Source organism: Oryzias latipes, chromosome 15 (assembly GCF_002234675.1).
Source record: "Oryzias latipes chromosome 15, ASM223467v1".
NCBI lineage: Eukaryota > Metazoa > Chordata > Actinopteri > Beloniformes > Adrianichthyidae > Oryzias > Oryzias latipes.
In genome coordinates, this window is record NC_019873.2 from 10,560,299 (window position 1) to 10,586,703 (window position 26,405).

The 26,405-nt window shown below is 41.1% G+C and overlaps 3 protein-coding genes across 5 annotated transcripts; 1 reads left to right on the forward strand and 2 right to left on the reverse strand.

Moving 5' to 3' along the window:
• Window positions 1–8,079: 8,079 nt before the first annotated feature.
• On the reverse strand, window positions 8,080–21,079 carry LOC110016571. The gene is made up of 2 exons (XM_020709832.2): window positions 20,464–21,079; window positions 8,080–8,760 (listed from the first exon to the last, which is right to left on the reverse strand). Exons 1-2 carry the CDS (start codon window positions 21,076–21,078, stop codon window positions 8,482–8,484), a joined length of 894 nt encoding a protein of 297 aa, XP_020565491.2. The 5' UTR covers window position 21,079; the 3' UTR covers window positions 8,080–8,481.
• On the forward strand, window positions 13,721–17,053 carry LOC101164498 (kinesin-like protein KIF11-B). 3 transcript variants are annotated; one of them, XM_020709335.2, is made up of 10 exons: window positions 13,721–13,766; window positions 14,164–14,278; window positions 14,522–14,694; window positions 15,028–15,153; window positions 15,226–15,381; window positions 15,475–15,614; window positions 15,689–15,849; window positions 16,147–16,265; window positions 16,371–16,593; window positions 16,690–17,053. In XM_020709335.2, exons 2-10 carry the CDS (start codon window positions 14,164–14,166, stop codon window positions 16,749–16,751), a joined length of 1,275 nt encoding a protein of 424 aa, XP_020564994.2. In that variant the 5' UTR covers window positions 13,721–13,766; the 3' UTR covers window positions 16,752–17,053. The 3 variants fall into 3 exon arrangements, with proteins under 3 accessions (XP_020564994.2, XP_023819486.1, XP_023819487.1); XM_023963718.1 differs by lacking the exon at window positions 13,721–13,766 and having other exon boundaries at window positions 14,128–14,278; window positions 16,690–16,784; window positions 16,872–17,053; XM_023963719.1 differs by lacking the exon at window positions 13,721–13,766 and having other exon boundaries at window positions 14,128–14,278; window positions 16,690–16,784; window positions 16,875–17,053.
• A 3,074-nt stretch (window positions 21,080–24,153) lies between the features above and the next one.
• LOC110016495 lies at window positions 24,154–25,473 on the reverse strand. The gene has a single exon (XM_020709336.2). It carries the CDS (start codon window positions 25,409–25,411, stop codon window positions 24,710–24,712), a length of 702 nt encoding a protein of 233 aa, XP_020564995.1. The 5' UTR covers window positions 25,412–25,473; the 3' UTR covers window positions 24,154–24,709.
• Between the last annotated feature and the right edge of the window lie 932 nt (window positions 25,474–26,405).

Here is a 26,405-nt window from a genome sequence, read left to right on the forward strand (position 1 = left end):
GTTCTTGTTGTTTCTGATTAAATGACCCACATTCATGTCTGCAACCTTCAGTTTTCAATAAAAGAAGGCTCCATGCACTAGGATGGCAGAACTCCTCTGCGACAGTTCGCGCTGTCACAGACCGATTCTCCTTCTGCAGAAGTCTAGCAAAAGTTCTCATCTCCTGTGTGGTTCTTCTCTTTATTAAGGAAAAAGTCAGAACCCTGACATCTATATCCTAATACTAATATAGTATAAGATTTATCATTAAACTATAATACTTGTGTGTTTATTAATACTATATCCTAATCCAGAGGTTTGTGCTCCTACTCCAATAGACTCCTGCCTTGTATTGACAGCGTCACGTTTCCAGCAGAGCTGCTGCTTCACAGCACAATCATGGCTTCCAAACTCACATCAAATTCACACCAAAACCACATAGCAGAACAGACAGCACTGCAGAACCTATACTAGCCTATATGCGTTTATTTACAACACCATGGTATTTTGGTCGCTCAGTCCTACTGCGCGACTTTGGCCCCTCACCAATCTTTAGTATCTTGAGTTACAAACTCAAGGATACTTAATCACTTTTTTCTCTTATTCTGTAAACCTTATTTTCACTTTTCTTAAATACTTTACTAATCTTCCCAAATGCACAATTCTACAATTTTACTGAGTTACTCACTTTGTGGACATCAGACACTAGATTTGTCTACGCCCAGTGCAGAATTTGATTAATAGGTTTCTGCTTACCTTTGTAGGGTGCACCGATGTTGTCAGTCCACTCGTGAGAAACCCTTCATCCAGGCCATATTTACTCAGGAAAAACCATCCTCAACCACTCCGTCCGTGCCTCCAAATTGTTGCCATCTTGTCCGGCCTTCACAGATTCAGGTGGTTCAGGATGTCCAAAAATGAAATGTGCAGTTGGGAAATGAAAAGACACACAAGAGTCTGCATGAATTTTCAAACCTTTTGCAAAAGGGGAGAGGTGGAGAAACGCGACCTGTTAGGCTCTGTGGTTGTCCACTCTCTCCGTCCTCAAGGCAAAAAGACTTTTTTATTATTCAGTAAGGGAAGATGAAAACATACAAAATACATCATTAGAATGGTGTGTTTTTGTCTAGTCAGCATTGCAGGTGTTGTGTCTCCATAAACACTCCAGTAAGGCAAGGCAAGGCAAGTTTATTTGTATAGCACAATTCGTACACAAAGTAATTCATGGTGCTTCACAAAACAGAAAAATGCATTAAAATCACAATACATCATAGAAATAATCAACGTAAAATTTACTTTAAAAGAAAAGAAAAAAAAATAATAATAATTGAAAATTGATTTCAAAATAAAGGAAGGAAAGGAAAGAAAAGTGCAGATAGGACCTTTCAGTCATATACACGGCTAAACAGAAATGTTTTAAGTCTAGATTTGAACATGAACACAGAAGAGGCCTGTCTTACGACTTCAGGGAGGCTGTTCCAGATTTTAGCTGCAGAATATTGAAACGCTGATTCCCCTTGTTTAGTTCTGACTCTGGGAATGAACAGGAGGCCGGCCCCTGTGGTCCTCAGAGTAGGAGATAGTTCATATGGCACTAACATGTCAGAGATGTACTTTGGTGCTCGGCCATGGAGAGACTTGTACACAAGCAGAGCTGCTTTGAAGTCTATTCTTTGAGGTACAGGGAGCCAGTGCAGAGACCTGAGCACAGGACTAATGTGATCATACTTCCTGGTTCTGGTCAGGACTCGAGCAGCAGCATTCTGGATGTACTGAAGCTGTTTTACAGCTCGTTTGGAGAGGCCGGTGAGCAGGCCGTTACAGTAGTCTAACCTACTGGAGACAAATGCATGAATAAGTATCTCCAGGTCTGGCTTTGACAGTATGTTTTTGATTTTGGCAATGTTTTTCAGATGGTAAAATGCTGCTGATGTTACTGACTTGATATGGCTGTTAAAGTTCAGGTCATAGTCCATGATTACCCCTATATTTCTGACTTGATTTGAGGGTTTTAGAGACAGAGAATGAAGGTAGCTGCTGACACTTTCTCTTTGTTTCTGTGGGCCAAAAATAATAACTCCGGTCTTGTTTGAGTTTAGCTGGAGAAAGTTGTTCTGCATCCACGCACTGATCTGTTGGAGGCAGTGGCTGAGTGAATCCATCGGCCCATATTCACCTGTTGTCAGTGACACATAGATCTGAGTATCATCTGCATAGTTGTGATAAGATATGTTATTACTGCGTATTAACTGCCCTAGTGGCAGCATTTAGAGGTTGAACAGAAGGGGTCCCAGGATCGATCCTTGGGGCACACCACAAGTCAAGGCCATGTAGTCTGAGACACAACTCCCAATTTCAACAAAATATTTCCTGTCTTCCAGATAAGACTTGAGCCAACTTAGGGCAGATCCAGAGATGCCAACCCAGTCTTGGAGTCTGTGCAAAAGGATCCCATGATCAACAGTATCAAAGGCAGCACTCAGGTCTAGCAGGATTAAGACAGTGACTTTGCCATCATCAGTGTTCAGGCGGATGTCGTTGGTTACCTTGATAAGAGCAGTTTCTGTGCTATGATGGGGTCTAAAACCTGACTGGAAAACATCAAATGAATTGTTTAATAAGAGAAAATCAGTGAGCTGTTGGTAGACAACTTTTTCAAGGACTTTTCCTAAAAATGGCAGATTAGAGATAGGTCTGTAATTATTCAGTACAGTGGGATCAAGACCGCTTTTCTTCAGGAGAGGTTTAATGACTGCAGTTTTTAAGGCCTCTGGAAATATTCCAGATTGAAGAGAAATGTTAACTATTTGAGTAATTGATGGCAACACACTGTTCAGGACAGACTTTAGAAATCTAGTGGGTAACACATCAAGGCAGCATGTAGATGAGCTCAGACGGGTGATGGTCTCTTGGACAGTTTGGTCAGTGACAGGTATAAAGTGAGTCAGCTTAGAGTGAGTAGGTGGCCGTTCGATAGTTATATGTGTTGTGGAGTTGATGGCTTTTTTAATGCCCTGAACCTTGTCATTAAAAAATACAGCAAACTCATTACATTTAGGTGTGCAAACCAGTTCTATTGGTAGCTGGGTTGGAGGGTTAGTTTTGATTTGATTTGATTTGAAATGGTTTATTTCAAGCAATCAAATAGAAATAATACACAAAAACAATATAATCATCAGTTATACATTCATACAGTAACTAATCAAACTTTGGATAATTAGACATAATTAATAAATATTGCTTGAAAGGGAGTGGAAGGAAGCGAACTTATATAATCCCACCCCGTTATACTATAACCATTTTATTACATGATTTATCAATATCCGGTTCCCAGTTTTTATCAGACAGAATTAAAAATCTTAAGATATCGATAAAGCACATGACAAAGATGAATTACTTAAGTATTACGTCAAAAATAACTATTTTAGAAATCAACGTGGCAAATGCAGCATCTGAAATATATGCAAATTATGTTACTTTTAAAAGTCATTCATATGCTTTAAAACATAATACTATATCAGTAAAATAGACACAACCCTGTTTCAGGAATTTTCATAGCAAAAATTTCATCAAGTATCAAAAGTTAAAAACATGTGCAGTTATGCTACATTAGGAAAGATTTTTGAATCAATTTATCAATTTTAGGAGCTACTGAAGTAATATCATCAAAAGTCAATCAATTTAACAATTTTCAAAAGTGATTAATCATTTGTTTTACTCTTTTTATATTTTTTTGTGTATTTTTTTTAAAAAAAATTTATATAATAAAGTAATGCTGTAGGGGAAAAATAAAAAGGGTCCATAAATTGTCGAATTGTCCAAGGCTGGCATTTCTTCTTTTACTGATAACAGCCGATTTTCTTGGTTTAAACAGTTAATAGTTTTCTTCCATGTTATGTCTGCAGACATTAGATTCAGGTCCATATCCTTCTTCAGCTGATATCAGCTGCGGTGAAAGTTGAGGTCAAGTTGTCTGCATCTGAAATTATTTGGCTCTTTGATTTATTACTCCACGTTGTTTCAGACAACAGTAATCAAGCACTTCTCAAAGTCCTTCATGGTGTTCACGACCAGAACCTTGGCCCGGTCCTCTGGACCGAGTGGTTTGACGTAAATCCTGCAGCCTTTAACCCAAGTGTTCTCAATCTGCTTACGCTTCCTGAGAAGCCGTGCATGTTTTGAGATTTCAGCATTCCTTCTGGTCAGATGGTCGTTCAGATAAACAGCAGATCCTCTGACATTTTTGCGTTGATTCATCAGAGCTAGCTTGTGTTTGAGATTCACAAACCTGATGAGGATCGCTGGTTTATCCGTCTCCTTTCTCCTGGGGAGCAGGTGGCAGGTCTCGATGGTATTGAGATCCAGGGAAATCCCTTTAGATGTGAGAAATGAATGTATTTGCTGTTCCAGCGACGCTGCACCGAACTCCGTATTAGAACTGCTAGCTACGCTAGCGCTAGCATTAGCAGTGCTAGCTCCAGCTGCATTCAGCTTCGCTCGAGGCTTGATTGGTACTCCAGTGAGAATGACATTATTCATCCTTACTTGCTGTTCCACATCGTCCAGTCTTTTCTCCAGAATCTCGACCCGGTTTTCTCGCTGCTCGTTTTGAGCCCGAAATCTTCGGAACTCTTCCATCATCTCCCAGAGCGGTGTTAGCTTAGCCGACACTTGATCCATAAAACTTTTCAGCGTTTCTTGAATAATATCAAGAGACTTTTTGAGCTCTTCATATTCCTGGGGTTTCTTCGGGGGCATGGTCAGCTCTCTTTTTTGGAGAAAAATCAACTTTTTAAGTAATTTGAAGATAGTTGTATTCGCAGAGAGGCACGCCACGCGTCCTGCTGTATAACCCGGAACCGGAAGCCGGTTAATTTGTTTACTGTTGTGAACAGGACACGAGAGTTGCTGCTGCAACTTCCAATGATTTCAGAGAAGTACCTTTCCCTTGTTCTGCATAAGATCTGGTTGTAAGCGTACAACTCCCCCTTATACATTTCACAATGAACCTGGAGTTTTGACTTGCGCCAGTTTCGCTCAGCTCTGCGACACTGTTGTTTCTGTGCCCTGACTAGATCATCGTTCCTCCAGGGAGCTTTCTGTCTATGTTTTCTCAATTTAACCTTCATAGGGGCAATGGCATCCAGAACATTCAAGATGCTAGAAGTAACAGAATTCAGCATTTCATCAACATTGGCACCAGAGGCGTTTTCAGGGTTTATCATTTCTACAAACTGTGCCCTAGTGCTCTCATTTATTTGTCTCCTTTGGACAACTTCAGGGCCAGGCGGTGGTTTGGGAGCAACAGACAGGTCAAAGAATACACAGAAATGATCAGAGAGGGCGACATCAACCACACTGACATTGTAAATATTAACCCCCTTTGTGATGAGCAGGTCCAGAGTGTGCCCTCTGCTGTGGGTGGGGCAACTTACATGCTGAATTAGATCAAAGGTTTCAAGGACAGCATTGAGCTCTTTTGCATTTCTGTAATTGACATTATCAACATGAACATTAAAATCACCTGTAATGACTAGACCATCAAAGTCTGTGCACACAACTGAGAGCATTTCAGTGAAATCATCAATGAAACTTTGGCTGTGCTGAGGAGGTTTGTACATGACTATGCAGAGTAAGGGAGGAGTTCGTTTTAACTCAATCTTAAAGGACACATACTCAAATGATGAAAACACACCAAATGATAGTCTGCGGGTTGCAATATTATCTCTAAACAGTGCAGAAACGCCTCCACCCTTTTTATTTTCTCGTATTTCCGATACATGTTTGTAGTTGGGGGGAGTTGATTCGACTAGAACTATGTTTCCTGTGTTTTTGTCAAGCCATGTTTCAGTTAAAAACATAAAATCAAGATTAAAAGAAGAGATAAGATTATTGATTAAAAATGATTTGTTGCATAAAGATCTGACATTGAGTGCAGCAAGTTTGAGATTAGTTTCCTTGGGACTGGTCAAAACTTTCTTGCAAGGGATATCAACTAGATTTCTTTGATTGGACAGTCTAACTGCCCTTTTTTGCATTCTAAGTGGTGCAACTACAGGTATAGCACCAGAAGGAAGCTGTTCATCACAGGGCCCCAGTTTGACATAACCTTTCCTAGGACACTGGGGGCCCGTTTCATCCTAGCTCTGGGGGATAGCACGTCTAGAGGCGCGCAGGGGAGGTCGAGTTGAGGGTAGTTTGGGTGATGGACCAGGAGGAGCGGGAGCTGGATGGGATTTGGGTGAATGACGGAGGGGGCGTGTTGGAGGGGCTTTGGATGAAGGACGTGTTGGAGGGACTTTGGGTGAAGGATAAGGAGGGGGCGCTGGAGGGGTAGGTGAGCTCCTGTGTGGTGTGAGGCTCACAGGTGTTAGGGGAGCCATCTTAATTCCTGACTTAATGAAGCTATCAAAATGGCTAGGTAGGGCCATGGGTGAAAGTGGGGGGGACGAAAAGGAAAGTGAGTCTTCACTGGGAGTAGATGTAGCAGGGGGCGCCCACAGCTGGTCAGATGGTGGTATTTCTGGGGCCAAATCTGGTGGTTGTTGTTGTGGTTCTGCGGTTGGGTCCTTAGCTGGTTGTTGTTGTTGTGATGCTGGTGCAGCTGGGTCCTTAGATGGAGGTGGTTGTGGTGCTGGTGCTGCCGGATCCAAGTCTTTGACCGGTGGTGGTGGTGGAGGTAGTTGTTGTTGCCGTTGTGCTGTGGTTCCTGGGACACTGGCTCGGTCCTTCCTTACTGCCTTTTCAGGGCCTTGGCCTCTTTGCCCCAGAGCGTGGAGGAGGTTCTTCACTAACTCTCTTGCTCCACCTCTGTTCAGGTGTGGGCCTCTTCCCATGAATAGGTCCTTTCGTTTCCAGAATGTATTGAAGTTCTCAATGTAATGAAATCCTCTGGAAGCACACTCTCTGGAGAGCCAATTGTTCAGCTGAAACAGACGGCTGAACTTGAGTGACACCCCATCAATGTTAGGAAGAGGTCCACTGATGAATGCTTCAACCTCTACCTTGTCAATCTCTTCAATTTTTTCAAACGTTCAGATTGTTCTTTTTTGATATTGACAGCACCTACATGGATGATTATTCGTTTGACTCCTTGGTACAAGACTTTAGATAAGAGTCCTGTAATCACTGGAACAGTAGAACTTGGGCAACATAAAGTTTGCATTCTTCTGTGGCTGACTCCACTGATAGCGCCATCTCCAAGCAGCAGCGTATCTCTGACCTTGACGTTTGGCACAGATTTTCTTTCTGCCTGTGCTTTGTTGCCAACATTATGACTCCTATTCTGTGGTCCAATTTCACTTTGTTCTTTAACATCACATTGTGTTAGGGGTAAAAATCTGTTTGTGAGCTTTATTTCGGATGTTATGTCATCTTTACGCTTTGGCTTGACACAGAGTTCCTCCGCACAAAGTTTCGGAAAGGACACAACATCACTCAGGTCTATGTCACTGTTATTCTTCTCATTTGTAGTAAGAGCAGGCTTCTTACCACCCGATGTTACTGGAAGGGTCTTGTGAAGTCCATTTTCAGTTTCCAAAGTAAATATCCGTGTTTGTAGCTCTTTTATTTCTTGTTGGTAGATCCGACAGCGTTCACAGTGGGAGTTTGTTTTTCTTCCTCTTCCGGACATGTCGCTGGCTTGTCAGACGTAAAAATATTGATTTGTATAGGTGGAAGTCACAAAAAAAAATGACCAGTCTGATATTCCAGGAGTTGTGGATGAGGTAAAATAATTAAAAATGATTAATTAAATTATTAAAAAGCAAATAAAGCAGGAAGCGGCAGGAGAAGGGGAAAAAGCGTCTGCACTCTTTTGCAGGGGGAGGAGCAAAAACCAACAATACAGAAAGAAAAGAGAACACAAGTCAAAAACAGGCCTACTGGTGGTGGCTGGTGACCTCAGCCATACAAACTGCTGGGACACATTAATATTACACTTTCATAATAAGGCGGGGGCCACAAAATACCATCTTGGGGGGCCGCAACTAACCCGCGGGCCACGAATTTGAGACCCCTGATGTAAACTAAAGGCACAATCAGATGAAAGTGAAATCCTCCAACCTGTTCATGTTTGAGTTTTTCATTAAAAAAATTTTCTCCCTAAAAGTCCAAACGCGAGTCTCAGATGTTTCCACAGGAGACGGCTTCATGCATCCACAGAAGGCAGTCAGAGGAGGATCTTTCCACGAGCTGCAGCATCCACAGGAATGGTGCATTTAGAGTCTTGTCTCTCTGTTATTACCAGTTCAGAGCCAAGGTGAAGCCATGAATCCATCCATCTTCAGACCCTGCTGTATCCATTTGGGATCACAGGGTTTGATGTTGGGCAAAGTCTGGTTCACCAGTTTGTTGCATGGCCCAGAAGTGAATCCATGCATAAAAACAACAGATGACAGCCTTGTGGGAACCTTCCAAATAGCAGCAAAACATTCAACAGCATGTTACTTTCCAGATCCACCTTAAAACGTACAGATTATGTCCATACTCTTGTATGTGCTGTTAGAGTGGTTCAGGGCTGGGCGTCGGAGCTGGGTCACTTTTGATGGCTGGTTCAGTGGCGGAACCACCGTCGGCACCCGTAGCTGGCGAGTTGGACTCTTTCGGCTTAATCAGCAGCTTTGCAGCCTCAGCATAAGATTTTCCGGTTGTCTTGTAGGTCTTCTGAACACATTTCCAGAAGAATCCCTTTTTATATGCAACTGCGGCGCCGATGACAATGACTCCGAGGATAATCAAGATCCCGGCCACAATATAACCCACGGAAGAGCTCGTCTCCGGCTTGTAGAAAGGGTTCTTCGTAGCCGGGCTTTCCTCGTCACTCACAGAGTTCAATTCAATTCAATTCAATTTTATTTGTATAGCCCAAAATCACAACAACAGTTGTCTCGATGGGCTTCGAAGTAAAACATGAAATCAAAAGGATCACGAATACAAAGAGTTCAATAGAAAAATACTAAAATGAACTAACAAACTGACTAAGCTATACTGGCATCCCTGCCCTTAGACCCCCCTTCGCGGTAAGGAAAAACTCCCAAAAAAAACGGATTCCGGAAAAAACGAAGAAACCTCAGGGGTGCCCACATGAAGGAGGGATCCTCCCCCAGGACGGACAGGCGATTTACCAGAACTCTTAGAGAAGAATTAACTTATCTAAATCTACAACTACATATATAAAAGTCCAGCAGACAAGCTTCATCCAGCCGTGGTTGTGGGGACAGTCAAAGGCGCGAGTCGAGCCGGAGACAGGAAGTATTTTATGATCTTTCATATTCCTAATTTCTTAGTGTTTTATCAGGGCCTGTAGGGATGAACAAAGAACTGAAATCCTGGAGATGGAAAATGTTGTTAAATCAGTTAATGAGGGCAATTTCCCACGGCACACTTGACCATCTCCCACGGTACACTAGTGTGCCGTGGCACACTGGTTGAAAAACACTGCTTTGGTCAGCCAGGTATTGTAAAACAAGAATTTGTTTCTTTGTAACACATAACAGCAGTTCCAAAGAGGCGTGGTGTGCGGACTAAAGTTCTGCTTATAAATTATTTGGGAGCCTAAAGCATTTAGTTTCTCAAATTTTGATTTTTTTTTATCCAAATGGATAACATTTCAGCTGCTATGATGAAAAGTTAAGGAGAGATTGGACAACCTTGTTTAACTCCTTTGTTAATGGAGAATCTCGACGAGGTCCAATGTGGCAATGAAATGACACTGTTTCTATCTCTTTTAGTGTTTTGGTGAGATTGATAAAGTTGGGTCTGAAAGCAAATAAATCTAAAGTTTGAAACATGAATTGATGTTCTGGACTGTCAAAGGCTTTAAAAAAATTAAGAAACATAATGAAGCCATTGTCTTCGATCAGATGATTGTAATCTAACAGATCCCATATGAGGTGGATGTTATTATGAATGGATCGGCCTTTCAGAAAGCCAGACTGAGTGTCAGAAATAATCTGGGACATTTCAGTTTTCATTCTGTTGGCAAATATGTGGGTCAAGATTTTATAGTCGTTATTAAGTAGGGTAATTAGTCTCAGATTATCAATCAGTCGAGGATCTTTGCCAGACTAAGGTATAAGAGTTATGTTGCCTTGCTTCATAGTTGTTGGTAGAGTGTGCGTGTTAGTTATTTCCTTCATTGTCAGATAAAGCAGGTCTTTCACATGTTCCCAGAAATGTCTATAAAAATCAACATTCAGCCCATCTGAACCTGGAAATTTGTCCAAAGCTAAGCATCTTATAGCATCTTCTACCTCTGACATGGTGATCTCTGCCATCATCTATTTTAGGGACCAAATGTTTGATTTGTTTTAAAAAAGGCTTCAGCATCATGAAGGGAGTATGAAAATGAGTATAGCTCACCGTAGAACTGAAAAAATTATTTTGTAATTGTTGTAGGATCTGTGCGCTGCACCTTTTTAATTAACAACGCTTTTACACTGTTTCGCTCTTGCCTTCTTTTTTCTAGTCTACAGAAATAAGCAAGAGCTTTTTTTCAAATTCCTCAATCCATCTTGCTCTCGATCTGATATATGCACCTTTGGCCTTATTTATGTACATTTTATCCAAGGAGGATTGCAAGATGATCATTTTTTGTTTATGATTTTCATCTGAGTCCAAATTGTGACATATTGAGTTTATTTCTTTGATAATTTCTTCTTCCTTCAGTTTATATTGCTTACTCCTCTGCTTACCTCTAGATATTGAAATTTGTCTTACTTTATATTTAAAAAAAACTCCCATCTATCTCTATAAGATGTGAATTGAGCCTCCCTGTTCATTTTAGTAATTGTATTAATAATGCTTTGACAGTATGTTTCATCATTAATTCCAATCCAATTCCAATTCCAATCCGGAGCGATCTGGGACAGGATTCCTATGAGGACTTCTCGGATGTTCTCGTCACCTCTTTCTTTTAATCATTGAATTTTTAGGTTCCATCGCCGTTTGTATCTTCCCATTTCAGCTACTTTTTCTTTTAGCTCCTTGTTTTCTTTAACAAGTTGTGGAATTTCTTTTTCCATCTCTTTAATCTTCACCTTGCATTCTTTGATCTCAGCTGCATTCATTTCCACGAGTCGGGAGATGTTTGCCACCATGAAGGAGTTTTCTTTTAGCTGATGTCCAAAGTCTTAAATATTGCTGGTTACGTTTTCAATGGCAGTGATTAGAATTTTGTTAAGAGATGCAGCAGGCTCTTGAACTGTGTTCATCTTGGAAGGCGGAGCTGAAGCTTTAATAGGGGTACTTGAACCAGGTTTCCTTTTCATGTTACTTCTTGCCTCCATCGGTGTGTAGTCGTGGTCAGTGGTGCTCGTCTGTGGTGCTGTTGCCAGCTTAGCGTCGCCTTTTTTCATTTTTAAAACACTGTCTCAGCAACACCGGAAGATTCGCTTGAAGTAAAATAATCCAATCAAAAATATTTTCCTCGATGGGATAAGTATCTCAGTCCCAAAATAATTATTTTATCAGGGCGAGTTCTGGTGAGCTTAGTTAAAGCGTGTCGCTTCAACCACCATGCCAACGGAATATTTTTCTCTCATGGTTGCTGATACGAACACATCTCTCCTCATAATGGTTTAATCTGAAACAAGGGTATTCTCTATAAATCCCCATTTTTTGTTTTTAGGTTTCAAAATCACACACACGCGCACACACACATGCACACACTGAAGGAGGAGGGTTTGGGGAAGAGAAGGAGGGATTTAAGAATGTGAGCCCTGTCTAGGCTACCCCACTTTGGTGGGACACAGCCTGGGTATATAGATAGATAGGTTTCAAAATAGTAAGATTTTGGCGAATCGAGAAAAATTAAGCTCAAACCTGCATTTCTACGTTTTTCTTTATATAATTCGTTGTGAGGAGCAGAAGACAAATATCGTAGTTGTGACGTTGCAATGATAATCGGCAGTTCACAAGCTCTTTGCTCTGCTCCATTCTGATGCATCCACTTGCAGACAAATAAATCCATGAATGTCTTTGTTTTTCACTTCTGAGCTGGAATTTGGATCAGAACAGCTGGATAGCTCAGATATTGCTCGCCATTTTTGTTGCACCAGTAATGTTAAGTAGGGGGTGCGAGGGACTGCAAGCTAGTGGGAGAGAGTGTGAACAGATGGATGACAAGAAGTAGGGACAGGCTTTCTCTGCCCCAACAGTTCCGCAGACGACTCAGAGGGGAATTTCTGATGATTTCCTGCAGCACTGAAGAAACTATGTCCTAGAAATGACACTGGTCTTTTGATTTAGGCTAAAAACACCATAGTCATAATTAAAAGACCACTGGGAGCGCTTTGTAAATAGATCAAGACATGATCTGAATGTGGGACTTTAACACAAAGGGTCATATATTTTGTGATGTTAAATTTCTCGCCAATGTAACATCCCAATGACTTTAGAGAGTATAGCTTTTGGCGCAGTATCTCAAAATTTCCACATTTCTTTTTGGGGGGAGGTCAGGCATATGTTGAAGATATTTTTCAAAAGAAAAATAAAGCATTAAAATCTCTTGAATTTTTTACGAACATAAAATTGCTTAAAATGTGTAATATTTTCTCAAATTTAGCTTTACATAAACATTATGTGCTTTCATTTATTCATCTGACCCGGTATTTAATGAACGTTTCATTCCTTGTTTTTATTACTGTGCAATGTATATTACTATTTTTGTACTGTACCTGGCATTTACAATAAAGGTTTTGGAAAAAAAGTGTTTTTTTTTACATCCTGGTTCTCCTCTTCAGAGCTACTAGACTTTCACACTAAAACATCTTTCAGAGAATTTTTGTTCGTTTGCACTGAAATTTTTGTTTAAATGAAAGAAAAACATCTTTAAATATAATGTACATTAACGCAAAGTACTGGGAGTAAGAAGTAATCAAATGAAAATAAAATCAAATAAAACATGGATCTGGTTGTCTACAAGTGGATGGATCAGGTTGGAATGGAGCTGGGAACTTGCGGCTCGCCTGCAGCGTTTTATTATAATTATTATTAATTATAATTTTTATTAATTTGTTTAAAATTTATTTGTGGAAAAGTCCAAATTAAAGTCACACCAATGAGTCTTGTACGAAATTCCAGCATCTTGAGGTCAACAAACACAGTAGTTATAGTTCTTCTTATTGGCCTGAAGGGGGTGCTGACGCTTCAGTCAATCCTTAGGAAGGCTGTGATTTTCAGTCAGACTGTTTGGAGGTGATGTTTGTTCTTCATCCAGCCGTCTTCTGGTCAAAGTTGGTTTGATGCAGCTGCTTTGTCCGTTAGGAGCATGATGTCACAGATCACAGCTCACGAGGAGTACATGGACAAGATCGCTGTCATGGAGGAGGACGAGGAGGAGGAGGAATAGGAGAAGGAGGAAGAAAAGGAGGGTACCAGAGCTCTACCAAGCTGAATTCATCATCCAGATTTATCTTGAGTTTCTGCGAAAACTATGGCAGTAAATTAATGAGAGAAGGATTTAGATTATTATTTAGGGAATTAAAGAACGTGTTTCAGGTTTGTTTTCAATGCAACTAAAACAGTTTCAAGACTGGATAATGTGTCTAATTTTTATTAAAGTTTTGATTAACTGAGGTCCAATAAACCTTATTTTAAAAAATAAACATTAAAATCAGGAAATGCCCTGTTGGCTGTTGGTTTTATTGCCCCCCCCCCCCCCCCCCCCCCCCCCCCCCGTGGCTGTGGTGGAGAAGTCTGCAGCTGCCTTCATTTAGTAATCAGTGGCTGTTTAAAATTCAGTGTCCCTCATGCTTCCTAAACCTTCCTTCTGATCTGACACTGAGGTCTGCCTGGTATTTGTCTTTTCATATCAGTCAAAGCTGGAGTTCTCTCTGCACCTGCGTTCCAGTTATTGCTTCTGTTATAGGAATACCTGAATTAGTGACCGAGTGAATCTTTGGTTTTAAACCCATTTAAATTTGACATCTGATCATTTAGGAGTTTAACTAACCATTTAGAGTTGCTATAGAAACCTCTCCAAACTGGAGACTAGGAAATGATCAAATAAAAAGGGAAAATATTATGAACATGAATGTGAAACTTGAAGCTTTATTTCTTTTTTAAACATGTATTTTCCTGCAGTTCATTGGCTGCTGCCGTCCGCTCAGATAAAGATCCATTCATGTCTGTTCATCCAGCATTGACTTTCAGCAAGACTGATGGTCCGCTCTGAACCTGCAGATGCAGCAGAGCTTCGCTCAGAGGATGGACGGCGCCTTCAGCTCCATGCAGCTCTGCATTGAGGAGCACCGAGCCAAACACAGCCGCATGCTGAGCAGCTGCTCTCAGGCCATCGGTGAGAGAACCAGAAACGGGTCTCTGACTGTCTGTGACACCTGAGCTTCTGGACCATGTTACTGTGCAGCCATGATTTTACCGTGTTATTGTAGTGATGTTTGTACTTTTGGAGAGATTTGAAAACACAGCAGTTATGGGCTGAAAATGTCACAAATTTGAATTTTCAGAAACCTGTGGAACTCTACTGCAGAAGATGTGGAGGATTTTGGAAACCACTGAAACTCTGTCTGCACTTTTCCAGATGGTTTGATCGCGAAGAATGAGGCGGCAGTGAACGGCGCCGTGACCACCATGGAGTCGTTTGTGGGTGGAGTCAGATCGCTGGTCAGTGAGGGCGTGGGTCGCTTTCAGGAGAAGGTGCAGCAGCATGAGGCGCTGTGTCTGCAGGACAAAGAGAGTCTGCTGCAGCTGCTGGTGAGCCGCTCTCCTGACCTCAAAGCCACACGTTTGGTTGGAAAAAATCATTCTGGAGGTTAAAACCTGTATTGATGTTTAAGATAAAATAGTTTTAGGTTAGACGCATGAAGTGTGAATTTCTACCCTAAACTCCTACAAAAGTGTTAACTATTGCATCAAATGTAAATGTGAAAATTGTGAAAGACGCTTTGTTTTCATTTGTCTATTCTTTTAACGGCAAAATGTTTCAGATTGAAGAGGCTAAAAACGACATTTCCACTTAAAAACTGCTGAACGGGTGAAGAACATTTGGTTGAAAATGCAGCCTTGAACTGCATCTGCTCTTTTCAGGAGGAAAATCGGCAGGACATGGAGGACGTCCTGATGACCCGGACTCTGATGGGGCTGACAGCCGTCAAAGAGCTCAGTGGCTCTCTGAAATCCTCGGTGGAGACGCAGCGAGCTTTGGCCTCTCAGGTGAGTCCACATCCAGCATCTTTGTTTATTTTGACTGAAAAGCTGCATCTGAACTCCTCCTCTTCCTGCCAGGTGGAGGCCATGAAGGAGGTGGGTGGGTTCCTCGGCGGTCTGGTCCAGGAGCTGGTGGGTCTGCGGCAGACGGCCGTCCAAGGTCTGGGAGCGCTGCAGGCCGAGCACGACAAGCTGGAGAAGGAGATCCAACAAGTGCAGGAGCGACAGCAGGCGGTAAGACGCCGTGTGGAGCCCGCTTGGGTCATAGTCTCAAAATCCAACCTCTCAGAGGAGAAGGAGCACTGATGCAGCCTTCTGTGTTTTCAGAGCATGAAGGACACCATCCAGTGTCTGCAGGACCAGCTCACCCTGCTGTCCATGCAGGCCCAACAGGACTTGACCCAGCTGCACTCGGCCTCCAGAGCTCTGCAGACTCCAGTGCTGCAGCTCCAGGAGAACATCAGCAGGTGAGTTTGAAAGTTTGGAGGATTTCTCCTCTGCTGTCTGAACGTCTGTAACGTCGGGGTTCTCTGATCTGCAGCGGTTGCAGCTTTGTAGAGGATCAGCTTTCAGGACAGGCCCAAGTCCTCCAATCCTCCTCCTCCTCCATCGCCTCCTCTCTGCGTCTGACCACCGAGGAGAACCTGCAGTTTCTGACGGAGATGGACGGCTACTGCTCCGACCTGCACAGCTCCGTGTCAGGTACCACTTTTCTGCAATCTTCAGATGTACAAGTTGATTCAACCGGGTTCTAAATTTTTGTTAAAATTTGAAGCCATGTCCTGCTGGAACAGACTGTTGCTCAAAATGATGTCTGGGGGGAGCAGGTGTTTCTCTCCATCTGGAGAACTTCTGTCCATCTTTACTCATATTCCTTCACAGCTAAATCTCAAAGAACACATTCAACTCAACACTTTGAAGACCTTCTGTTTAAAACCTAGAAGGACGTCCCTCCTCCTGAGGAGTTCAGGGTTGACATCAGTGTTGCTGTGACTGCAGGTCTGGTGGAGCGGGACGTCCAGTGGAGCCTCAGAGCCGGGCAGCATGCAGACCACCAGAACCAGGAGCTGCTGGCCGTGATGGGGTCCATCTCCACTGAAGCTCAGGCCCTGCAGCAGGTACAGACTGTTCAAGGAAACATGGAAATGTTGGCTTCCAAACCAGATCCAAGATCCTGTTTGTGTTTCAGCAATAACTCAATTCTGTCTCTTTGCTTGTTGCAGAGTGTTCAGACGTTCTGCTCCCAGCAGCTCAGGACCAATGAGGAGCATCTGTCTGAGCGGCGGGAGGACATGAAGCAAGCCCTCATAGCCGTGCAGAAGCAGAACTCTGTAGACTGGAGCGTCCTGGACAAGCAGCAGGAGGAGCTGCTGGAGAACATCAGCAGGAGCCAGCATCTGGTCAGCAGCTTCCTGCAGGAGGAGCTGCAGCAGGACGTTCCCACCGGTCAGACCTTCAGACAAGAACGCTCTTCTGGTTTCCCAAACACTGCAGGTGACAGGATCTCCCAGTTTACATCAGCTTTTCCTATCCTGTGTCCAGGACTCCCTGTAAGACGAGATGAGCACTTGCTACGAAAGTTTGGTCATGGAGCCAAACTTTGAGAACATCGTCTTCAAGAGCAATTGTTCTTCTAGGTGAATCTCAGTCAACACAAGTCAAAATGACAAAGATCAATCACACCAAGTTTTGATCAAAAAGTATTTTTTCTGAATTTTCTACAGCAGTGGATTGGAAAGAGGATGAAGATCCCAGATTCATTTTTTTTTTTTTTTTTTTTTACAAAACTTAAGTAGTCATTAAATAAAGTCATGTTTTTTTTCTTTCACGTTTTATTGAAAAGTGATGAATGCTTTTATTGTAGTCTAAAATTTAAATAAACAAGCAAGAGGGACAAAGCACTTAGTGGAGATTCACAAGTTTAGAGGTTGTCCATGACTGGGTTTCAGGCATTGTCCTGCAGGGAGCGCTATGACATTTACAACCTTGAAGAGGAAAGTTTAGTCATGGCCAAAAGCTGAGAATGAAATCAATATAAGTTTTGAAGTGTATGAAGAGTCTACCCCTATGACTAAAAGTAATACGGCTGCATCAGCAAAAAGTTTTTCAGTAATATTACTGTATTTCATTACCGTAAAACAGACAGGGATACCCCCCCCCCCCCCCCCCCCCCCCCCAGGGTTACCTGTAATTGATGGGATTCCAGGGAGCAGTTCAGACTCTGCTGCAAACCCAAGTGGCTTAGTCAAATGTAGGTATTTCACATAAGTTCTGCTGTTTTGATGTCCCTGGGCATCAGTGTTTAAAGAAAATTAACACTCATTTAAATAAGGCATTGAAGTAATGACAAATGCATTCTAAATGTGTCATGCATTTTTATTTTAGATTTGATTTTATATTACTGCAGATGTATAATGTATACTGATTTTCCTTATTAAGTGTGAAAATACCCAATCTTATTGGTTTCATTGTATTGCAGATGCTGATGGTCAGTTTGTGTTACTGGACCCTCCTTACCATTACCACACTAACTTTAAGTGATTTTCTGTAGATCTTTGTTTGGTAGATCAAGCATCTTTACATTTTTACACTGTAGGATGAAGATGAAAAGACCACTGCTGTAACAGAAATTGACACCGTGAGATTCATTGAGGTATATGATGCCCCACCTCTTTATTTTTTTAAAATTGTCATAATTTTACAGAATAATACTGGAGATGTAAAAGAAAATGAGGGTCAGTGTACCTCCACCATGAATTTTAGCAGTGAAAGAACATTTCTGCAGCTACAATTTCTCATGTTAATATTTGGTCTGTATTGAAAACGTCTAATTCTATGTGGAATTACTTTGTCTTAGTAGCTGCCTAGAGAGCTGTATAAGGTCCATATTCTAAGGGAGATTAGAAAATATGATCTTGAGATGGACCTCATACAACTTAATGCCAAAAAGACCAGCCTTAAAACTGGAGCACAAGCTTAAGGTGAGAAACAGTATGTGAACATTTAATCTGTTGCTGAATGGAGTATAAAGCAATAAATCCCTTTTATTACAGCAAATATAAAAAAACAATCAGCCTTTGACTCTTGATTTTATTAGAAATAATTTAGGCAAATCCTGTCCCGTACCACCCTGCCATCTCTTTGGTCAACGGGGTTTACTGAGGCTTGGCCGTCTTCATCAAGAGGTGGCGGGGCCCTCTCACCTCTCATCATGGCGACGTTGTGAAGAACACCTGTAGCTGTAATGTCACATGCCCTCTCTGGTGTGAACCTGAGCCCACATTGGTACTAAAATCTTGCCTTCAGGATGCCGATGGTCATCTCCAACCTGACCCGGGTTCTGCTGTGGGCCAGATTGAATTGTGCCTGTGGTCCAGGCTGAGGTTCTGGGTAGGGGGTCATCAGATATGGCAGACAAGGATACCCCCTGTCCCCCAGCAAGTAACCATAGAAAATGTACTATAATGGCAGTTAAAGTGTATAATTTACATAACATTAAATGGATGACATTGTATAAAAAAAGAAAGTATGGCAAATTATACGCTGGTGAAATTTGGGACACAATGATGACTTCCTAAAAATTCTGAACAGATCCTAGTCATTTGGCTTCAATGTTTTTAATGAGGTGGGTGGCATCACACATTACATAGATAGTGGGGAAAAGTAATCAGTGTGATTTAAAAATTAAATTACCTGCACATTGATGCAATAGATTCCTATTAACAGTTTCTTCATTGACTGAAGGAATTTTAATAGGAAAGTGTGTTCCATCAAAGGACCCAATCACATTTGTGATTAGAAATATGATTAGAAACATTAATGGATTAGGTTTATCTGCGCTTTTCCAGATGCTCAAAGCGCCTACAATGTGTCCATTTTTCATTCATTCCTCATGTATACTTGGTGATGGTAGAGGCTTGGCTCGCATTCACGCATTCATTCTACGCATTCACACACCAGTGGAGCCACAGGGAGGGTGAAGTGTCTTGCCAAAGGACACAACGACAGTTGACTGGGGTTAGCAGGAATCGATCCGTTCAGAGCACAAGTTGCTATGGCAACATAATATACCCTGAAACATACCTCTGTTTTTGGAACCCAAAGCTGAGGTTTTCCGCTTCCTTTCCCTCAAATTTACAGAGGTACCTCCTATGACCTGCTTTCTGGAACAGGGCTCTGTAAAGCTACATGTTTATTCTTTTTCACTTACTTGGTCTAAAACACTAAGTGAGCTGCTGAAGGGGTGGATGCACCGAAATCCATTTTATACATATTTCCTGAAGGGTGAAGTAAGCCCTTGTCCTGGCGGCCATGGTGCAGTGGAAGGGGGGTCGACCTCTGATCAGAATATTATAGGTTCAATTTCTGCTTTGCCCGCCAATGAATCAAAGTGTCCCATGGCAATAAACAGAACCCCACCTTTACTCTGGTGGTTAAAGGTTGATGCAAGTGTTTGGCAGTGGAGCTGCCATCAGTGTGTGAATGTGTGTGCGTTGGTAAAATTTATGTCCAAACTTTAAGGGATTCACAATTTTGAGCTTCTGTTTCTCTTCACTTCTTCTTTTCTTCCTCCGACACTTTTTGGACGCCAAAGATTTGAATAGAAATGTCTGAAATGTTTATTTAGAAAGAAGTTTACATTTGTCGAATAATAGTAAGCTCATTTGTTACAACTCACACACAGCAACTGTTTTGCATCTTTTAAGCAGAAATGCAATTAAATTTAAAAGTGCATACAGGAAGGTCTCATGTAAAAGGCACAATCAGATGAAGGAAAACCCTTTACTTATTCTGGTTTCAGAGGTGGTAAAAGACAAGCTAAGTTAAAAACAAATCGTATCTACATGTTCCTGATTTGTTAAAATAAACATTTTTTTAACTTTTTTCTCCAAAAGTCCATTCCATAGGAGATGGTTGAAAACATATCAACAGAAGACACCAGGATCCTACAGAACCCAGGACATTCAAAAAAGAAAAAATACATCACTCAAATTCATAATTTGTGCACAAAATTATTACATTTTATAATTTGTGTGCACAAACGAGCACTTTGTGCAAAAATATAAGTATTTTGTGTGCACAAATTAGTATTTACATATCAACTCCTATAACTAAATTGTGGCCAAAAAAATGCTGATTTGTGCCCTCAAAATACTAAAAATGATTTACGGCCAAAAAAAGCTAATTTGTGGGCACCAAATGCCTTTTATTAATTAAATCATACAATGCAACTGCAAGACCACTGATGATGATGATGACTGTGACAACAATCCTGGCCACCACGGACGGCACCAAACCCACGGAAGAGCTCGTCTCCTTGTAGAAAGGGTTCTTCGTGGCCGGGCTTTCCTCGTCACTCACAGAGTTCTTGACTTTGCAGAAGAACTCTTTAATCGTCTGCATGTCCGCGTCGTTCTTTATCTCCTTTCTCTTCGCTGATTCTTTCCAGTCTCCGTCGTCTTCTTTCCAGAAGTAGCGGACGGTTCCGGCACCGGTAACATCTCCTTGACAGTCCACCGTACAGTTGGTAGAGGTTTCGCTGCACGCCAAAGGTGGTACCACAACCGTTGGGGCAGTAACTCGTTTGATGATTTTTACTTGATATCCGACATTTTGGATCACATTGTTGATCTCAACGTAGTATTTTCCAGCGTCTTTCTCGGTTAGCTTGATTATCGATAATTCTCCAGTTTTAAAGTTCAAGCTGATTCTAACCTCATTCGGTGGGTAGTAGTCCGGCTTAGAGTCGCTGGTGAGCTGCTCCGCTAACAGATTGTCGTCGTGCTTCCATGTTATGCTGGTGATCGAGGACGTCAAGGCCGCAGGCTTCAGCGTTAAATTTCCACCAAGAGTGAACTCCTTGTTTTGAAGCTCGGTTTTAACGAATCCCAGGACCACAGTCAGAACACACAGAGCGACCAAGGAACCCATGGCTACGGAACCGTGTCGATAGTCTTCTGGTGTTTCAAAGAAATCTTTGGATGTATACAATTTCCGCTTCAGCTTCTTCTTCTTTATTTTTTTGTCTCTTTTGAGGCTTTCATGTACAAACCACATCCTTTCTGTTCTGCTAAATTATTTTTTGAAGGTTTAGAAAAATGCGTAAAAAACAAAACAGACAGAGTCAAGACAAAATGATTCTTAAATATGTTGTGCAATAAAGACAAAGAACAGAGGAAAACAATGAAAGGAAGATGCTTTAAAGAATCGAACACAAAAACACGGAAAAAGATCAGACACAACAGAAAAACTCTGCAGCTAGACTGTCCAGGACCTGGGGATTTCCAGGTGTTTAGTTGGTTAACCGCAGTAAAAACCTCATGTTTCTTGATTAGACTTGACACTACAGAGGCGTGTTAATAGTCTCGTCAGAGGAAGTTAGTCTGCTGTCTGTCTTTAATAAACTTTGAGCTACAGATTTTGTCTTCGTGAAGGTGCAGCATACTATGATGACATTTATCAGTCAATCAAGTTTGGTTCTTCTGACTGTCAGTAATGGCGTAGTTCACCTTGACTTTACTGTCAGAGCTGCTCTATTTGTACATACATTATTATTTAGCAATTCATTATAAACAGTCCATCTGGGGTTTTAAGTCCAGGCCTTAGCTTTCTTCATACTGTTTTGTTCTTCTTACAATTCAGTTCCACATAATCAATTTCATTGAGATACATTCTTAGTCTGTTTTAATATGCAACATAAGAAATCTACTCTGTTGTTTTACTTATTCCCAGTTTAATAATTGTCAGTTCAAACCTGAAATTATGATCAAATTTACCAACAAGAAGCTCAAAGTGGATATCCTGAATCAAGCCAAGAAACTGAAAGGCACTGGACCAAAACGAGGATCTAACAAAGACTCAAGCTGAAAGTGCTCGGAAAAGCCGGATCCCGAAGAAGCAAAACAAAATTCAAGCGAAACAGAAAAGTGTTTCTAACTTAAATGGACCACCAGGGACAAGCTAAAGTGATGCTGGGGAGAAACAATAATAAAGAACAATAGCAATGACTGACATGTCGCTCATTCATGTTTTGTTTGATTTACGTCTCTTCCCTTTTTTGAGAAACTTCGTTCCATTTGTTGCTCGTTATATTAGCCTCGGCTTGTTGTTCAATGACAAATTTAATTTAATCTCAAACATTTTCAAGAGTTAGCTGTATGGAGCACAGCATTTTTGATTTTGATTGCAATATGGATCCAGAGCTTGATGTTTTTCATCATATAAAAGATTCTTGGAGATATAATGCAGATGAACAAATCCATGGTGGTATTATTTATACGTCTTTGTATTGATCATTTTCATTGATTCATGTCAACCCTCAAAGTTTAAATAGGAACTTTGCCAAAATCAATGATTGTTTGGACGCATTTAAAAATAAATTTAAGTTAATTGCGTTATCCGAGACATAGATTTACGGTTGGAAAGTGATTGACTTAAATATAAATGGATTTGAATCTTAGCAACAGAGTGAATAGATGTCGAGTTATTTACGTGGAGAGTGACTTAAAGGGTAGATCAGTGGAAGGATTGACTTCTGTAATTGATGACCTAATGGAGAGTTCTCCCAGAAATAGAATTCCAAGAAAGGTAAAAATAGTACTGCTATGTAGGAAACCATGTTCGAATGTGGAAACCTTCACAGACAGTTTCGAAAACCTTTTAAATGGATTCAATGAAAATAAAACACTAATTATCTGTGGGGATTCTAGTATGGATCTATCAAAAATAAGTCTTAATGAACAATCTTAAGACATACCTCTGTTTTTAGAACCGAAAGCTGAGGTTTTCCGCTTCCTTCCTCTCAAACTTACTGAGGCACTTCCCTTAACCTTCTTTCTGGAACAGGGCTCTGTAAAGCTACATGTTTTTTCTGTATTAGTTATTTGGTCTAAAACACTAAGTCTGTTCATTTTAATCATTGCAAGTATTTTGCAATCTGCATTCACTTTAGTTGTCTATAGTTTTGTATATAAATTTATAGTTTTTATTCTTCTTTATTGTTCTTTACAGTTGTTTGCTTGTAACTAGGGCTGCCAGTCAACACAGCTCCATGTTGGCTCACTTGTGTTTGTTTCATCCTTCTGTATTAACCTTATTTGATGGTCATGGACTATTTATACACCATAAGTGTTGTGGTATGCCAGCTGCTCTTTTTTGTTGTTGACTATTTTCTACCACTTCTGGGTCTGAAGGGTTTGCTGTTGCAATGATCCGCTGTTGTCGCTTGGCAACAACAAAAAATACCCCGATCAACGATCCCAGGAGAAGCTGAGCTCGAGGTCCTTCAGAGTTTGCAAGAGGTTTTAATTATGGTATTGTTCTATCTGCAGGTGGCACAGTAGGGTAGTTATTAGTAGTCTTGCCTCACAGAGAGAAGGTCCTGGTTCAAATCCCAGCTGGATTCATTCTGTGCATGTTCTCATGTATGTGTTGGTTTTCTCTGAGACCACTAAAAATCAAAAGCCCGATTTATAGATTCTTTGAATTGTTCCTGAGTGTGTGGTCCTGCAAAAGACTGATCTGTTCATGGTGTACCCTGCCTTTGCTCAACAGTAACTGGGTTGGCTCCAAAAACCTCATGACTTCAAAAAGGGATTCAGCAGATAATGGTTGGACTGCTCTATCGAGTGAACCTCTGAAGGGGTGGATGCACCCAAATCCATTTTATACATATTTCCTGAAGGGTGAAGTAAGCCCTTGTCCTGGCGGCTATGGTGCAGTGGTAGGGGCGGTCGACCTCTGATCAGAAGATTATGGGTTCAATTCCCAACTAGCCCGCCAATGTGTCCAAGTTTCTCTTGGCAAGACGCTGAGCCCTACCTTTCCTCTGGTGGTTATAAGTTGATGCAAGTGTTTGGCAGTGGAGCTGCCATCAGTGTGTGAATGTGTGTGCGTGGGTGAACTTTATATCCAAACTTTAAAGGATTCACTATTTTCAGCTTCTGTTTCTTTTCACTTCTTTTTTTCTTCCTCCGACACTTTTTGGACGCCAAAGATTTGAATAGAAATGTCTGAAATGTTTATTTAGAAAGAAGTTTACATTTGTTGAATAGTAATGGGCTCATTTATTAAAACACACACACAGCAATTGTTTTGCACCGCTGCACCACAAATTAAATCTAACAGTGGATTTAGGATGGTCTCATGTAAAAGGCACAATCAGACGAAGGAAAACCCTTTACTTATTCTGGTTTCAGAGGTGGTAAAAGACAAGCTAAGTTAAAAACAAATCGTATCTACATGTTTCTGATTTGTTAAAATAAACATTTTTTAACTTTTTTCTCCAAAAGTCCATTCCATGGGAGATGGTTGAAAACATATCAACAGAAGACACCAGGATCCTACAGAACCCAGGACATTAAAAAAAGAAAAATACAGTACTCAAAATTCATAATTTGTGCACAAAATTATTGCATTTTATAATTTGTGTGCACAAATGAGCACTTTGTGCAAAAATATAAGTATCTTGTGTGCACAAATTAGTATTTACATATCAACTCCTATAACTAAATTGTGGCCAAAAATATGCAAATTTGTAACCTCAAAGTACTAAAACCTTTTATTAATTAAGACATACAATGATGATGATGATGATGATGATGGCTGTGACGACAATCCTGGCCACCTTGCCCACAGAAGAGCTCGGCTCCTTGTAGAAAGGGTTCTTCGTGGCCGGGCTTTCTTCGTCACTCACAGAGTTCTTGACTTTGCAAAAGAACTCTTTAATCGTCTGAGTGTCCGCGTCGTTCTTTATCTCCTTTTTCTTCGCTGACTCTTTCCAGTCTCCGTCGTCTTCTTTCCAGAAGTAGCGGACGGTTCCGGCACCGGTAACATCTCCTTGACAGTCCACCGTACAGTTGGGTGTGGTTTCGTTGCACGCCAAAGGTTGCACCACAGCCGTTGGGACAGGAACTGGTTTGATGATTTTTACTTGATATCCGACATTTTGGATCACATTGTTGATCTCAACGTTGTATTTTCCAGCGTCTTTCTCGGTTAGCTTGATTATCGATAATTCTCCAGTTTTAAAGTTCAGGCTGAATCTGACCTCATTCGGTGGGAAGTAGTCCGGCTTAGAGTCGCTGGTGAGCTGCTCCGCTAACAGATTGTCGTCGTGCTTCCATGTTATGCTGGTGATCGAGGACGTCAAGGCCGCAGGCTTCAGCGTTAAAGTGCCGCCAAGAGCGAACTCCTTGTTTTGAAGCTCGGTTTTAACGAATCCCAGGACCACAGTCAGAACACACAGAGCGACCAAGGAACCCATGGCTACGGAACCGCGTCGATAGTCTTCTGGTGTTTCAAAGAAATCACTGAATGTATACAATTTCCGCTTCAGCTTCTTCCTCTTTCTTTTTTTTCTTTTTGCGGTTTTCATGTACAAACCAAACCTTCTTGTTCCTCTAAATTCTTTTTCAAAGGTTTAGAAATATGCAGAAAAAACAAAACAGACCGACTCAAAACAAAATTATTCTTAAAATATGTTGTGCAATAAAGACAAATAGAGAGAATTAAAAAAAAGGTGCTTAAAAGAAGAGATTACAAAAACACGGCAATCAGAGACATCATCAAAACACAACAGACATACTCTGCAGCTAGACTGTCCAGGACCTGGGGATTTCCAGGTGTTTAGTTGGTTAACCGCAGTAAAAACCTCAAGTTTCTTGATTAGACTTGACACTACAAAGGCGTGTTAATAGTCTGGTCAGAGGAAGTTAGTCTGCTGTACGTCTAAAATAAGCTTTCAGCTTCAGTTTTCTACTGCATGAAGGGGCAGGGTACTATGATGAGCTTTAACAGTCAATCGAGTTTGGTTCTTCTGACTATAAGCAATGGCGTAATTGCACTTTACAAATATTTTTTGATTTTCTATTATCATATTTTTCATATTTATGTATATATATAGATTTTTTAAAATTATTATATTTATTTTTCTGACGTCTCTCATGTTCTGTGGGATGGGGTGGGAGTGGGGTTCAGCTATGTGTTTGTCTTGTTTACAAAAAAAAAAAAAGAGCATTGTTTGTATAGTGCCTGACATGTGACCTTGTTTTTGTACATGTTCTGTACTCCTGTTGCTCAATAAAAAAAATAAAAAAAATAAAAAAAGTAATGGCGTAGTTCACAATTGACTTTACTTTTAGAGCTGCTCTATTTGTACATACATTATTATTTAGCAATTGAATTTGAATTGATCAAATTTACCAATGCAGTGGGGCTGAGGCGATCCTGGAGGCAGCCGCCCTCATGCAGTGTTAGAG